The sequence below is a fragment of the Thermobia domestica genome, chromosome 4, assembly GCF_964235325.1.
Source record: "Thermobia domestica chromosome 4, izTheDome1.hap1.1, whole genome shotgun sequence".
NCBI classification, from domain to species: domain Eukaryota; kingdom Metazoa; phylum Arthropoda; class Insecta; order Zygentoma; family Lepismatidae; genus Thermobia; species Thermobia domestica.
The window spans coordinates 215,063,388-215,081,534 of record NC_137457.1 but is presented as its reverse complement, the minus strand read 5'-3'; the positions used below and the strand labels follow the sequence as shown (position 1 = coordinate 215,081,534).

The following is an 18,147-nucleotide window of genomic DNA, read 5'->3' as shown; positions in this document are numbered from 1 at the left end:
ATAACAACGAATATGATGATTGAGATGAAATATTGAAAGAGGAAGAGACAAGCACAGAAAACCATACTTCTGCAAATAAGCGTCGTAAAATAGGTAAGAATATTATTATTATTATTATTATTATTATTATTATTATTATTATTATTATTATTATTATTATTATTATTATTAAACACAAATTATATGTCTTACATCGTAACAAAATATTCATAATATTTTCAATCATTTTAACAAAAAATTTTCAAACAATTTGCATGCTATTGTGAAAATATATAGCTAGTGTGTTTTTTGAGGGTATCACTATGTTGAAATGTTTCATGAGAAGACGTTTATAGCACAAATAATAAATAATAATAAAACCAAAGCCATATTCGATCCACTATTGGATGAGGCCTCTCCCCGGAGGGAGGACTTGGTCTACTGCTCCCACGCTGTCCAGACGGATTGGGACAAGGTTCCTAAATACCAGACGGGTTGGGAGAAGAAAGCCGAAGCTCTCACTGTGATCGCCACTAAATGACCGCTCCGCTGGTCTAGTGGTGAACGTGGCTGAGTACGGATTGAGGGATTCCGAGTTCAATTTCCGGCGCTGCCAAGAATTATTTGACTGCTAGCCTGTGGCGTAACCAGAAATTTCAAAGCTACCGAAACCAAAAGTTTAGAGGTCTAAATAGAAGACAACTTACTTTCTCTTATGTTTGGATAAATTATATTTGAACCAAAGAAGTAGAATCAAAGAAGTAGTAGAAGTAGAAGTTGTTCGAAAGAACAGGTAGTTTACCATTCTTTTCATGTCAGAGCTTTCATGATTGGAACCTAGCAAATCTTATTTACCATTAATGTTTTTTTTTTTAATTAATACAATCAAGAATATTATTGATAGTCTCTCGACTGCGGAATTCAAAGTGCCGTCACCTACATCTTAGAACAAGATCAAAAGGTCACTCACAAAATAAAAATATTATGTTGAACTTCAAAAAAAAAAAAAAAAAAAAAATCATATTAATGCTATGTACTGCTGTTGTACTACTATTGTATTTCATATGTACATTATTCTCAATAAAGGTTTTAAACTAAAAAAAACTATAAAACAATCACTCTATACTGACTTTTTCTGGTTTGAACTACTGCAAGTTTACGACTGTGTATGCTATTTTAGGTCATGTCAGGTTATGTGTTTCCACAAATTCTAAATAGGGAGAGGAAAGTTATAGAAATGCATAGATGCGTATTACAACCAAATTAGTAAAACATTGTTTGTGTAATACGTCACGTTTTTATTAGTGAACAATGTTTTTGTATGACGCTTCTCCTTGTACAGGAGTGACTGAACTTTGTTCTGTGTAAGACTGCAAGTTTAGATGTGTGTAGATTAGGTTAGTTTAGTTCAGTTAGGTAATGTGCTTAAACAATCTAAGAATAATAACTAACTAGGAATTGGAATGATATATAACTTTACTATATAATAAACTGACATTGTATATAATACATCCAATAATATCATTCTAATAATATTATATTCATAAAAAATAGAATGTTTCTTAAATTTGTATTATTGGCAAAAAATACATAGAGTTCAAAGAAGTTTTTTGTTTTATTGAATGAAAGTCACGTTTTATTATGCAATTGAATATTAGTGGTTTAGAATACAAATATTTAATAAAAATGGAATGGGCCATTTTTGACCCACTCCCGCCGTTCTAGAGGGTATCAAAAACTCCAGTTAATGGTGTACGATTTATTTCCTTCCACTGAGATGGCAACAGGTAATTGATTCAAGAGACAGTTATGCAAGTAAATTACTGTATAATTTGTGCTAACCAAAATCAGGAAGATGTTGGCACTACTCAGTACATTACTTTATCTTATTTTGAATTTCAATTAACACGAAATGCTACTTATACTTACCTTGTAATTGATATTTAGACTAATTTATTTATTTGTTTATAAAATGATCAGGCATAACAGTTACCCCCAAAGCAGCCAGTGAGAGTCCAGTGGACAAAATAGAACAATTAATATTATTATTTCTTTGTTTCGAGTATGAATCTCCACATTACGGTGAATTGTAATCTTCAAAATGGATCAAAACAGATCTTAAAAGTACATGAAACAAATATTATCGTCACTGGAAGTACACTGAAGGTAACATGCCAGTTGATTATCTGAGAAAATATATTGTCCAAAAGTGCACATAAAAGTAACCTTGTAGTTGAATTGATATTACAAAAAATTAAAACATAGCACGTTGTAGTAGAAGTATATATCTAATTTTATTATAAAAACATTTAATCAAATTAGGGGCTTCATATGGAGATACACAATTAGTATACCTTTCGACAGTTATTTCTTTGCAGGCCCTTGATATTATGGAATATTTTGCTCACTACCTCTTAAAGATTCTGCTACCAAATTGGTTAATCCTATCGAAATTGGAATTAATGTGCTGAGAGGTATTCTTTGGTCTAGAAAAGAAAAAAAATATATGTTAGAATGAGTAGTATAGATTGTATGCACATTACTAACAAGTAAATATAACAAGAGTGAATATAGTTGCAGATTATATCCTATCCCACTAGGAACTACAATTTAAGTGTACTAAACGTGCAATGGTCAATGGGCAAAGGCAAATATGATTTAAAAATTAATAAAGGAATTTGCGGCAGCTTACATGCCCGGTATTTTATTGAATTTCACCTCATATGAGTGTTGCAAACATTGTACTAAACTAGTTAATAAAATATCGTGATAACTACTACTGTCTAATGACTAGAAATATTTTCTTGTGGTGATTATTCAATTCGTTACTTTATGAAACCTATTCTAATAAGTATAACCGTTATTCAATTAGGTGAACGGTCCATGAATCATACAATTGCTTTACTGAAAATTGACGTATTTAACAAAAACAATCATCTCGCACTAGAAACAGTGTTTAGAAGGATTGAACCACATGGCCGGCTAATCGGCCAGATGTCAAGTTTTATGTAGAGCAATCGAATTGTGTTTCGGAATCGAGGAGCACTACACTGGTAAATCATGAACTCTTACAGTTACAAAATCCGACTCCGAAGCCATAAGTTAACATGAGCAGCCATGAATAAATGAAGCGAACGAATGGTTTATACGGATGGATGAAGTAGATGTCGAGTGGTTGATTCATACCTGTACATCCACTAGGATAGTGTTGTGTCCTATCATGAACGATTCGATCATTATGAACGGATCATGGCGTGAATCAAATGAATTATGATTCTTGCTAGAAATGAATCGATTCTTCTAATGAATCATTTGTACTTTTCACTGAATTGCTTGCCGTGATCGAAATGAATTGAGAATCACAAAGTGCCAGCTTGTGTGAGAGAATTGGTAGGGTTGCTTCTGCAAATGCGCTTGCAGTTCACGGGGATTGGTAAAAGAAAGAAAACCGTACGCGCGTTTTTTTCTTCCTGCTTTCGTAGATGGCGTGCGTTTTTTTTTTTTTTTTTTTTTTTTTTTTTCATCCTGCGTGGTAGGGTTGCTTCTTGCGAAGAGAGGAAGCCGCGTTGTTAGAAGCAGATTACTTTCAAAGTAAACTTTTCTGTTGTTTGCTTCTCGTCGTGAAATACTGACAGTGTTGCTCAATTTGATATAATACAATTTCGTAGTTAGTTTCAACATACTCTTGATAATCGCTTATCTATTTTATCAAGATACTATACGTACATTGGATAAAGATATTACCATCACTTTCAATTGCACTAGCCAAAAAAGTCAATTTTAATGTTTCATAATCAGCTCAAAGTACTATATTATATTCAATCTAAATACAATATTTACACAGAAAAAGTGCACTGTAAACTATTTGTACTGTACATAATGGATTTCACAAATGTATATACATGTATAGAAAGACGAACGCAGATACTTTCTGGGAAGATAATGCATTGCATCTTTCAGTAGAAACACTTATCCACATGCAAAAAAGTTAGTGGCAAGGGCGCCGATTCTGGGGGGACCGGACCCCTGAATGCTTAAATGTATTTTTATGAATATTCAATATTTAGCATAACTTGAATTAGTCTTAAAATCCTTTAGACCCTTGTCTACAACCCATACATCTTAATGCGCCCCCCCCCCCCTCCCAAGTTACAGAGAAAACGGTGCCCTTGTTTAGTGGCATATATTTTTCGCTTTACTACTATTGAAATGGACGTAGAGATACAAATGATTTTCTGAGCTTCCATGTAAACACGAGGATGTGGGAGACCCGGGATCGATTCCCGGCAAGAGCTCATGTGGTTCGGATTCCATGTTAACCAGTAGGCTCACGTCTCATATAGCCTCGCTGCTGAATGGGACGTTAAGCTCAAAATCAACTCAACTCAAATTTAACTAGCTAATGGTTTTCTCTTAAGAATATAGAAGAACAGTGATGATTTCAGGGGTAGGCGAGGGGAAAATACCCCGAGGCTAAGAATTATCCTCTGGGGCGTTTCTGAGATTGGGTTCAATTAAGGTTACCAGTATTTTCGCAAATATATGTTCATCTCTTGCTTATTGAAGTAGTATTGGCTCAGTGGTAAGGCGTTCACCTCTGGTGCATGGGGTTCCTGATTTTCTCCTATTTACGCCAAATGGGCTTTATGGTGGACAAACACCATATGTGTGGGTTTTCTCTGAGTTCTCTCGTTTTCGCTCACTTCCTTCATTTCACCATTTCATTCATCCTCCTCATCATCGTTTCCTTTAGTCTCGACGAAGATAACCATGGAACGTAAAAGTTTTTAACATTTCATTTCATTCCGCGTTTACTCAATGTCTCCCAGAGGGAAACCTTATAAAATGATCACAATAATATTAAGTATATGTTGATGTGTTAACTCCCTTTCTTCTCTAGCTCAAAAGAATTAAAAAAGATAATTATTTTTTGCCAGTCAAGAATAAAATAGAACATATTTTAGAATGTAATAGGATAAAATAGAAATTTTGCACTTTAACATTCCACGTTTATGTCCATTAATCTAAGGAAAACGAATGATTAAGGCAAGTAAATGATGATGAAATAGGTGGAATGAGAGTGTGGAAGGAAACGGGAGTACCCGACAAAACCCACCGACATCATGATGTACACCACAAACTTATTTAGCAGTGGATCAAACCAAGAACCCCACACACCGGAGGTAACAGCTTTATCAGTGAGCCACGGTGACCTCAGGATAGAATAGAATGGATTGCGAGATAACAATTTACTTTAATTAATCATCCGCCTCCACTTTAGCCTATAGTGCAAAACTGTAAGACGTAACAACAGAATAAAATTCATTAACATGATGTGTACTTTACAAAGTGTAGATAACCTGGGGAAATAATACGCACCAAAAATGAATATACTACTACGGACTCATTGCATAGTACTTTTGTATTTAAAACCAAAAACATGAATGTAGCCTATACATTGCACTTAGGACTCTATATTTTTCCTCATATTAATATGTACGACAATATGAAGTTACAAATAAATTATTAAAACTGCTAGTTATCCCGTGAAAATTTTATGGAGTATATTTCAACAAAGTACTTCCTCGAGAACTGAAATTGGCAGAAAAAACGTGGAGATTGCAACAGTGTTAGTTTTTGCCTCAAGCCGTAATATCAAAACAAGATGCAAAAATAACAACAATGGGAGCAGAGCAACACCATATTATTGAAACTTCATAATAGCACTGAGCCACCACTCACCCCAATGCAACGCTGGCCGTGTCATCTGGTGTACTTCCTCTCCTCACAAGGAATTTATTAAGTTGCGCAGAAAAGCAATGCAGTAGCCCAAGCAATTCATATGATCGAATAATTCCCACTCAATTCATATGATCGAATAACTCATCTGCGCAAAATAGATGCGCGGAAACCCAACTGATTCAATGAGCGAATCATTCCCAACCAATACACTTGCGCGAAGGGAATGTGCTGACAACCAATTCATATGAACGAATTAAATGATCGAATCATTTCAGTGAATCAGACTAAATGAATCAATTCTCCGAAATGAACCATTTTGCCTATCACTACACTAGGATTTAATATTGCTTTTGAGCTGATGCACTTGAACTGAAAGTAGAAACATGTGACTGTTGCGATTGTTGTGATGATGTCGCCATCTATTGTTCGTTTCCATCAGTTCTATAATCGCAAAATGCATCTCTTCGTCGTCCCCAATATCGCTAGCTATTTCTGATGTTCCTATTTCTTCAATGACCACTTTGCCTCTTCTAGATTCTGCAATAATTTCTGCAACGTGACGTTTTCTTTTCGATTCATTTCCATATTATTCATTCTATAGTTTGCTATCAGCGCTGAAACAAGAACTACAGAATCGATTTGATAAATAGAAACAAGAATGTCGCTCAGTATCACTTTGTGACTCAGTGAAACAATGTTCGCTATTTCATACCTCATAGAATTATTCGGTTGTCATTTTGTTATCAGTCGACCGACACCCATTATCCGATAAGTAGAAACGTGTAAGAACAATGAACACAAAAATAACACAACTAATTTTCCCGTTTTGATTCAACATCATAAAACAGGGGCGAGAAAGAAGCATTAGGGTATACAATTACACAAAGGAAATATTTATTTCCTTTCTTTCGGCCAATTCAACTGCGTGAAGGTTGGGAGGTGATTATAGGCTTGACTATGAATACGCGCTCACGCCCTACAGCTCCCACTTCCAACGGAAACTTTGACTAAGTCTTTGAAGGAATAGCAATTAGAGACATCAGTCTGTCAACACTTACATTAGATACGCTGGCTGTGGTTATGGGCAGTTTCTGGCAGGCAAGTAAGAGGGAAAAAACATAGAACAAATAGAAAGCAAGAGAGTGGAAAATAAACAATTGTTTCATCAATACTTCGTTCCATCAATATATATCTTTTCTAGACTTCATCCGCATTATCCATATTAGAAATAAAAAATAGGCTGTCAAAATACTTTAGATACGTATTTATAAAAAATACTGTTATTTATCAATTGGTATCATCTTCGGAACGAATCACAAGAGCAATGTGTACAATAATATGGTGATTTGCAAGAGAATACAAGAATATCAACGAAACATATTTACATGGATCAGTAGTATTCAATCAATAAGATAATTTTAAGGTATACTGAACACTTTAACTCTATCCAAAGAATTAATTTGTTATATGACTTTGCATTTCAGTAGTTAAAAGAAGTTCATTGGTGATATGCACATTCCGTGTGAAGTAACTTTCTGACATGCACATACACTTGATCAGCACTTTTCTGAAACCAGATAGAAGATATTTTTTGTAGGTTTCAAAATGTAATGTAATTTTTAAATTCAATTCAAGGATATTAAATGAAATACAAATTTCATATGTGTGTTTCTGTTGTTAGGTGTATTTTCACAATTTGTAAAATTTCCATACACAAAGGTTTTTGATATGAAAACTATGATATAGCTATTTCTAACACATTGATACATGGAAAATCATCATTCTGTTTACTTTAAAATTAAGTCAAATTTCAATTAGGTAATACTGCTGACATTTTCTGCTTTATCAAGATATAAATTCGTATTAGAGGAAAATTTGAAACCACTTGGATCACATTTAATTGTTTAATCTTAAAATTAAATGTAACACAATATAATTTATTTGCTTTACAAAATGAGTGACATTTAAATAGGCTTAAACGCAAATCAGTAAAATCTAACTCAAAATTTCAGTTCCCTTAGGAGGACAAAACATAATTTACTACTTAAATGAATGAATTAAAGGTATGAAGTCACATAGATATTCAATGGCGTAAGATGGTGTTACGATAAATTTTGAACGCCTACACAGCAAAGACAATATTATTAGACAAATACTTTAATAAACTTAAGAGAAATCAACTTGATTACAGAAAATAGAACAACATATGAAACATATGATATAATTATTTGCTCTTTTGTAAATTTTTTCATGATTTTTAATGTCATTGTTTTACCTTTATTAAACACAGTAATTGCTAAAGATAAAGTAATAATTTGGTTATAAATAATTTAATTAAGAAGCATACATATCAAAATTGAAGGTTAACAAATGATGAATAATTATTAAATTTATAGATTTAATCAAAGACTTAAAAAAACTAAACTGTCTGTTAATTAATACATATAGTTAGGTTATAAGACTAGAGTTGATGTAAGTCTATTTAAAATTTTCTTTTAATATCTTAAACATATTTCTAATAGTGTATTTCTTCAATAAAAGCCAAATCGAAATGGAATTTAAGCCAGCAAGTATAGTAGATTTCTAACATCAGTATACAAACATAACTGCACAATATGATACTTTAAATCACGTTATTGAGTTTGGAAAGTCATAATATTTAATACCGAATTATATCTAGACTTTTCTCAAGTCAATATATCACAATCAATAAATAGTTATTTTCTTCTTGATAAGTTCATCAAAATATCGAATATATAACAATCTTGTAGTATACAGTCCTAGGAACTCATAATATACTGATGACGTATATTATCAGAGATTTAGTTCTCTAAAATTTAGAGATTTAGTTCTACAGATTCTCTAAAATTTAGTTCGAAAGAAATCAATCTTTCTGAATTGCTTTTATCTGTAGCCTTCTTTTTTCTTTGCTAAGATGTTTAAAATTTTCAAAAGTTCTTTATGAGTAGAATTTGTAACATTATCTGCACTGCACTGCACGGGATGAATTTGTAACATTATCTTCGCTATTTGTTTTGGATCTAGGAGAAGATTAGAATAAAAGGTCTCGATATCCATATAGATATACTAGCATATATATTATTTTCTAAAGAAACCTCTAGCGTGGGATAATTTTAAAATGAAGTTCTTCATTATCACAAAATGCGAAAGTTGAAAACTCTTCATCTACCGCTAGACATGTAGGCAGTGAAATTCTTGGGAACACTTGCAACATACACTACACTTAACTATATTGCACTAGATTGATAATTATCCCTGAAGCCTTACAACAAAACCTAACAACTTATCATTACCACATACTTTTGCGTTCTTTTAGGGTAACAAATGAAAATGTTAATTATATTGTCATGGTCAAATTCATTAGGTAATACAATATACTGCAGTTAGAGAGAGCCCAGAAATAAACGGAAATTTGACAAAAAAATAGTGATTATGTATATAACGTTAAAGTGGTCTTAATATTTTACGAGAACATTTTCAGATTATATATATATAGTAGATATAGAAACCTCCAAACGCATTACTGATTATTTTATACCTATTCCTACAAGGCCTTGACAGTAAAAATTGATGGAAAATATTTTGGAAATAACGAAGGATTAATATTAAACACTCCAACATGTAGTTTGCACATGTATTCTTCGCCATGCAGCAGACCCTAATCTTAAATTGACGAGCAGAAAAGGCAATCTTTCAAACATTAATCACTTTGTAATCTAGATATTTTTAACCCTAGCTTTACGAAGTTCAAAAATATTCCACTAAAATCGAACCGAGGTAAGTTAGTTACCCCAAGTTTAATTTTAAAAACTAAGTGAAGAAATGAACTTTATTTTATTGAATTTGTTCGCAAAGGAAAGAGGACATAATTCAATCTTAGAAACTTAGTTTCGGAAGGATACAAATATTTATAGAATTTATAATTCTTTTGTTAAAAATATGTAACCTCTTACGCCCATATGCTTGCATTAAACAAAATGTACAAGGGACATTTACTTCTATGTGAATTCACTTGTTCGCAACGTAATATAAAGTAATATGAGAAATGAGCCTTGTTACAAACGAAGGGCTAATTGTTCTTATTAATAATTTGTATCTAACTTAATCTAATCTTGTAGCAATAGATTGAGCAATAGTAATTCAGCTAAGCTAATCTACTGTACAGTGATGTGAGAAATGAACTTTGTAGCAAACAGCAGAATTTACGCAATATTCTTTTGTTACAGGCATCATTGCAAGATAAACATGTGAAAACTGTCTTTTCTTTTGTGTGAAAATTTTAAACTGGCTTTTTGCACACACCACTTGATATTTTTGTTTTTCTGTCTTTATATCTTCCACATAGGAGACATCGTTTCCTTGTAGAAGAAGCATCAGTTGAATCACTTCTGAATGAATACACCTTTTTCGAATATTCTACTTCCACACCAAGTGACCTGATTGCTTGCACAATAGGTTGACGTAGACCTTCCGGATTGCTGGCGCGCTGTCTCATATGTGGTAATACCAGCTCATGACGCACATCTTCAATGAATCGTTCTCTTCTACTTTTATTGTTTTGTTTCCACTCAGGATATTTCTCATTCCAAATTATGTACGCATTTGGCCTCCCATGTCAATCATTTCCATAAAAAGTCTGAAAGGCCATCTTCGTGTTTGTTGAGCACAGGAGTATTCACGGGTCATTTTATTTCCGTTATCAACTCCTCCCTTCGTCAAATTATAGTGTTCTATTATTATCGGCTTTCCAGGTGTGCCTGTTTCAGAGTCACTAAACTGTGTGGACAATAAAATTACTCCTTTCCTCTTTTGAGGCACGTACGAAACTAGCGTAAGATCTTCGTTGAACCCATACATAGATGAACCCGGGGCCTTCTCTGAATTTGGTAGAAATTCTGGCGATATGTCAGTCTTAATGGCTCGTAAAATTCCTATTATTGTTATTTTACCTTTAGTAATTATTCGGCCAATGGTACAGATGTAAAAAAAAATACCAGTAATCACTCCACATCCGGAACCGAAATAAGGCTCAGTGAGATCCATTACCACTTTTGCCCCTGATTTATTTCTCTTGCGCCACCAATTTTTCCCGTGTACACTTGAATACTTGAAATGTATGACGTCTTGCTGTCTGCACAAATCCACAGTTTGATTCCATAACGTCCTGGTTTGTTCTTCATGTAAACACGAAAGGGGCACCTGCTTCTGAATACAGCAAGTCGTTCATCGATAGTGATATTTTCATAAAGAAAAAATGTTTTACACATGCATTACCAAATAAGTTGAAAACATTTCGAATGGCTTCAAGTTTATCATTTGATTGTTGAATTTTTTCTGCACAAGTGTTTCTATCGTTAAATCTGATAAATGAACACAAAGATATAAAACGATCGCGTGACATTACAGCTCTGAAAAACGGTATTTAAAAGGCACCACCTCATCTGCACATTTCGGAAACTTTTATCTTTTTGCCACGGATCTTTCCAGCAGCTAATAGAATTCCAATGAAAGCGCACAGTTCATCTCTGTCCAAACATTTCCACATTCGACAGTTATCAGGGTTTTTTCTTTTCCACTCTTCATACACTTTTTCTGCAAATTTGTTTGTTTCCATCACGCAATATTCAACATTTCAGTAAGGAAAAATAACAGAAAAGTTTCGCTCATTGTCAAATCTTTCTTTTTCAAATGGTCTGCAAGTCCAACAGGTCCGTGAACAATGTTATGCTCACGCCTTTTTGAACCACGATTACTTTCAGATGTCCATATTTTAACATTTTTACCCTTGTACACATGCTTCGAATAGGTTGGCAATATACCTACTTCAGTTGATGCATATTCACAATTAATTTCGTCACATATATCTTCTTCCGATTCAATGGCATCATCTTCATCTGACATATCATGTTAAGCCCTTAACGCATCGTTATCTTCGTCATCGAAATAAGATATTTCGCTCTCCGACTCAACTAAGGCAGCGCAGATGTCAGCAGTATTTAGTCTCCGAGCCTTCATTTTATCTATCAGCAATATTATATTAAATCAGTGTTGCAAAACATTAAATTAAATTAAATTAATTGTAATTACTAACATCGAGTCTGTAATATGCGAACAGGGGTAAATGAGTTACTCCACACCACTTTTCTCCTAATAAAAAATGAAATCTTTGAGTTTTACGTCCTATGCTTATGCAGGTTAGGCTAAAAGACACGACGATGATGAGAGATGAATGAAATGGTGGAATGAAGAAAGTGGGATGAAACGGTACAACCCCGAGAAAATCCACGAGCACGATGTTTTTCCACCGGAAAGTCCACACGGCGCAAGCTGGGATCGAACCAGGGACCCCAAGCACCGGAGGTGAACGCTCTACCAGTGAGCCACAAGGCTCCCTTTCTCCTAATAAAGTAAGAACTGTAATACATATTTTTATTTTCACTAAGCCGTAATATAATATAAACGCCAAAGAACAAATACAAAGAGGCTCATGTTTTAGCAAACAAAATTTCATATAAAACTTCAAGGAAAATCGATGTTGGGGTAAGTTGGTTACTCCACCTTCGCAAAGCTAGGGTCAATTGTAGGGTTTGCTTGTGTTTCACGGGAGCTCAGTGTAATATGAGGGGATGTCTTGTTTCCAGTAAGTTAAACGAGAAACCTTTTAGAGTTTTCTATTTCATGATATTTTCTTGCTTACCAGTTGTGTATTCTCCATTGCATACAAAAATACATAAAATGCAAAAAGCATAAATATCCGAACTATCCCTATTTATTTTATCATTTTGTTTTCTTCTTTTAGTGTTTTTATTTTTCGTTGACCTTGTTTGTATTCACGGCCATGTGGCTTTGACGCTAGAAATTGAAGTTTGGTGTGCTTTTCTTTCTGTTTGACTACCTTGTCCTCGCGTTGATCGAATTACGAACGCGTGCGTATCGTGTTGTTACTGGAGTAAAGTTAATTCTACTTAGGTATGTTCTTAAATCACTTGTGCTCTGTTGCAACTGTAACATGAAACATTTTCCTAAAACTATATTTTAGAAACCCATTTATAAGTGTTAAATGGACCATTAACTTATAGTCCGGCCTCATCTCTTCTTAAAACATCCAAATTCAATGCTATTGAACAAAAGATCACTCTGTTCTAGAAGTTGCGAATAAGTCAAGTATCGTGATTAATATGCTCCAATATCTTGCAATCAAAGAAAAAGAAATCATGGATGAATCATAGGACTTGGAATATTTTTACAACGCAAACATCCATTATTGACCTTACCTGTACAAGATCAAACTTGACAAAGAAGTAGGTGGCAAAAAAGATATTTGACACGGAGACAACAGCTCTGCCAGTTTATTCAGTCAGTTATTAGTAACTTAAATCAGTATAAGTCCTTAACCTAACTTATGCGTAACTATTGTCATACGAGTTAGAACTCTTGCGTAAAGTTGCAATAGCAACCCAAAACATTTCTTATGGGAAAGGGGAAGATTAAGTAAAGTGCAGCACAGTCACTCAGAAATTTCGATCAGGTTGTAAAAAATGTCAAAGGTCACCAACATCTCTACAAGATTCTGATAGTATTAGAAATCTCATTGAGGAAAATCCATATACCAGACAGAACGAATATCAAACCAAATCGACATGCCCCAGTTCATTATAGTTCATCTTCACACGATCGGTGAAAGCAAGATCTGCTACATTCTACTACACGATTTGATCCCGGCTCAAGCCCAGAGAGGGGTGAATGTGTGTCGATAATTGTTCCAAATTCCACGTGATATGCATTTCCTAAAGCTGGTTTTCCAAGATTGGTCTTCAAACAGAGCTGTTTTAAACAAACAAAAAGCTATATTTAGTGTTTTATGGAAATATAATTGCATAATTTACTTTGTTCCGAAAGATCGAAACCATGAATGACGATATCTTTCTTTTTTTTAGAACAACTCGAGCGGAGTCTTCTCTGGGCCAAAAATTATTCAGCATTTGTATTGGAAAAGCACGCTCTGCTGTAACAGAATAATGCAGGGCCATGTTCGGCCACAGAGATGCAATAAAAAGTTCAGACTCTCGATGGTATTAAACTGATGTTTTGGTGTAACCCTGCCTTTTCAGATTATGACCTGATTTGGCGCATGGCATACTTCCTGAAATCACAATACTTCACCATCAAGCAAAAATTAAAAACTCTAGTGAGTCACTTTTCTGTGTGAAAATAGAAGATGTGATATCGAAGTGGAATTTAGGAAATGGGAAGCAGGCCCATACATTGAATTTTAAAACCCTTTTAAAACGGAACAGTTAGCCTAACTCGGCTCTGATTGACTAAGATATCACGTGACCTCACCAACTAGTATGACGTCATAGAGGTCACTGTACAGTTTATCTGGCATGGCAAGGCTCAAGCCTTACTTCTAAGAGAGGTACATTAGACCACTTTAAATTTCGAAATTCCCAGAACTAAAAGAATGGATGTGGTAGTATAATACCGGTGTGTTTACTTCGGTAAGTTTGATTGGATCCATTATGGTTTTTTTTTTTTTGTGTGTGTGTGTGTGTGTGTGTGTGTGGGAAAAATATGCCAAAAATTTAAAGATTTAGATATTTTACCTATTTTGTCCTCTTATATTTTGATACGGTTTATTTTGAGGCCCATTCTCTTTGAGAGGACTTGGATTAACCCATCTCTCCAAAATTCTTGGAGTGGTACATTGATCTACACTTGAATTCGGAAATTTTGAAAAACAAAATTTGGTGAATGTTGTCTCGGGCCCGAATATGCACTCCTGTATATTTGTTTGGTCCCGCTTGTCCCCTTTTATGAGGTAAAGAATTACCAAAGTTTTAAAATTCGTAATTCTGTGACCTACTATATTATTCTTTTACGAGGTTTTATAACATTATATTCTATATGGATGAGTAGAAAGGTCAATCGTCTTTCATAGTACACGGGTACATTGACATTTTCTTTCAAACTTTTGCTGCGTTACATTGAACCACCCTTTAAATTAGCAAATTGTAAAATATAATGGCATTCTTAAAAAAATGTAATTATTCACTAGAGTCAGCCTATATATATATTCCTTGTCTGTTTGTATGATCTAACCTGTATCACTTCAAGAGTAGAAAGTTACAAATGCACATTTTTTATGATCTTTCTAATATATTACCTTACCAATTTAAAGCATAGAAACAACTCATAGTTTACAGTCACTGGTGCAATTTAGTTGCTTCATCCGTGTCTTCGATTCACAATGTCATACGTTCAAACGTAAGGATTTCAACCTGAGATAAAAAGTGGAAATTTATTTTCGTGTAATTTGATTGTTTGATGACTGCCTTTAGGTTCAAATTTCAGAATCGACATCGAAATTTACGTTGTTAAACCTGTTAAGCAATTATTAGAACTGATTTACTTGTAAACATAATGAAAGATTTCAAACTTTCAGCTATAGGGTATATAGTCATGATTTATACACACTCTAATGTCACGCATTAACAATTCCACACTTTCAACACTGGAGTTTTAGTCAGGACTTAAATGTAAGTAATTGACGTAAACATTTAAGACTTGAAACCTGATTGGCAATTATTAAAATCGATCGATGCGCAACAATAACAATTTTAACATTTTGAACTTCAGTTACAATTCACAATCCAAGATCATTGGTTTAAAGTTTTTCTCGGTCTTATCTCATTCACTGATCAGTGGAAAGTTATCATTGATGCAATGTGATTAGCTGATCGCTTCCAAATCTTTATTTATAATTTTTAAAAGATTTCAAAATTTTCGTAAGTTTTCAAAATTTTTCAAAACTGTTTTACTCAAAATAGTTTTAAAAATGTTCTCAATCAATTTGAGTTTTGAAATGCTTAACTTGAAAGTTATACAGAGTGAATCAAAAGTCTGGACACGGTGGAATAAATCGAGAACTTAACTTCGAATCGAAAAACCAAAAAACACGTGTTCAGTAATATTAAAAATCTATCTGATGAAACCAAACTCGACCCTCTAGACCAACCCCTGGGGGTTGGGGTGGGGTCAACTTTGAAATTTCAAATGGAAACCCTAATTTTTGATTGCAGATTTGGATTCTACGGCCCAAACTATGTAAGGTTTCATCAACACTTTTCCGTCGATGCATTATATGGCTCCATAATCGGCGAAAGTAAATTAACTGTTTGGGGTGAAAAAGAAAGACATTTTGCTGTTAGACCGAGAATCGTTACCAACAGATCCGTCACCGTTAACGACCTGCCACTTATAAACGAATCGCTCAGGTGAACGTCGCTTTAACATGTGAATGAACGAACGAGCAATGCCATCCCAATGTTGCAATCCCATGTCACGTGCCACTAAACGTGTAATAATTCACACATCCATACGTTGCATGTGAGAAGAGAAAACAATAATGAAACGAATAACACACACACACACTCACACACAGGTATCACTTCTTGTACAAATGCTCCACTATAATGCCCAAATTACAGGTTACGCCTATAACCTTCGTCATGTCTATCCCGAACGAAAGTTCGATCAACGTACTTAAGAGGACTCCATGCCACGAATATGAAATGAAATTTTTGAGTTTTAGGTCCCACGACTTTGCCGGTAAGGCTAAAGGAGACGGTGATTATGAGAGAGATGAATGAAATGGTGGAATTAAGAAAGTGGGAGGAAACGGGAGATCCCCGAGAAAACCCACGCACACGGTGTTTGTCCACCACAAAGTTCATTTTTACGGGAGCAGGTTTTGAACCCAGGACCCCAAGCACCAGAGGTGAACGCTCTACCACTGAACCACCGTGGCCCCATCCATGCCACGAAATTAAGGTGGTACCGTACATATGTATTGAAATGTGCACTCTGTTCACACAATGCTCTTTAGTGGTAACTCCTTTAGCTTTGAAATTATATTGGAACGACAGAATCTAATCTTGTCTAGGTCCGATGTGATCAATTTATTGATGACACATTAATAATGTCGTATTTACGATTTTGTTTTGGCAGGGGCTTTGCTAACTTTCGGGGGGACTTTAACTGGAAATGTAAAAATTCAAGATATTTCATTTACTTTACTATACTAAGTAAGATTTCGGGGGGGGCTTAAGCCCGGAAGCCACCCCCCTAAATACGCCACTACACATTATAGACATTTAAAAATTAAAGGATGAAAGGATTAAAAATAAAAATAAAACTACAACTAATGCTACAATTCCTATTTCTACTACTGCTACTACTACTACTACTACTACAACTACTAGCAGATAATAATATAATATACTATAATAATAATAATAATAACAATAATAATAATAATAATAATAATAATAGTAATAATAATAATAATAATAATAATAATAATAATAATAATAATAATAATAATAATAAATGAAATGAAATCTTTGAGTTTTACGTCCAACGGTTATGCCGGTTAGGCTAAAGGAGACGGTGATGATGAGAGATGAGTGAAATGGTGGAATGAAGAAAGTGGGAGGAAACGGGAGAACCCCGAGAAAACCCACGAGCACGGTGTTTGTCCACCACAAAGTTCACTTGGCAGGGGCTGGGATCGAACCCGGGACCTCAAGCAACAGAGGTGAAGGCTCTACCACTGAGCCACCGCGCCCCCCCCCCCCAATAAGGAGAAGAAGTAAAGAAAGAATTCAATAATAATTTCACCCATCTAAAACTATGCGAGACTGCGAGCAGTCTCGTGAGTCGCAGTCCGACTATTCGCACAAATCAGGCGAAATGATGGCGAAAATCATGATGCCGCCGCTTCGGGGGACGACGTTGTGCCACTGCTGGGCCAAGACAACCGTCTGTCTTATAGCTGCCGTTCCTGAACAGCGGCGGGGCCGTCACGGTGTTCGCTGCCAAGCCGACAAATAGGCAGCCACCTTTGAACCAGCACTAGCACACCCTTTTCGCTGCTGTCACCCAATAATCGACGACGGTCGGACAAACTTCGTCGGCAATTGTTCATGGGGAACGTCTCGGTTCCAAAACCTAATAGAGGTTCCGATCTCACTTTCAACTGTAGGTCCCGTCTCTCTCGTCCCACTGCGGAAAAGGAACGATAAACACCCTAACAAACCCAATAGTCACACATTTTCTTTTGTTTTTTGATCACATGTATACTTCTTTCATCACGTCTACAGCATTGAAGCTAATTAAAGTTCATATAGGAAGTTCTCCTGATTTCGCCATTACAGCGCCACGTCACACAGCGACAACGATGTTTCGACTAAATCTTATACAGGTTCGTGCGCAGAATCCGACTCTGCAATAAGTAATAAAAGCTTCCATTTCAAATCTTTCAGCTAACCCCACCTAGCGGTAGGGTGCGGTATCGTGTTTGGTACCATTGAATAACTTTGTTGATCCGACACGTATTTCTCA

General features: G+C 34.9%; 1 protein-coding gene across 6 annotated transcripts in view; it reads right to left on the bottom strand.

Moving 5' to 3' along the window:
- Positions 1–1,599: 1,599 nt before the first annotated feature.
- LOC145683440 (uncharacterized) overlaps positions 1,600–18,147 on the bottom strand; it is a 501,171-nt gene continuing 484,623 nt past the window's right edge. For all 6 annotated transcript variants that reach the window (XM_081754773.1, XM_081754778.1, XM_081754779.1 and 3 more), the window contains one exon: positions 1,600–2,465. In XM_081754773.1, the coding sequence (XP_081610899.1) occupies positions 2,368–2,465 (98 nt within the window). In that variant the 3' untranslated portion in view covers positions 1,600–2,367. The remainder of the gene's footprint in view (positions 2,466–18,147) is intronic.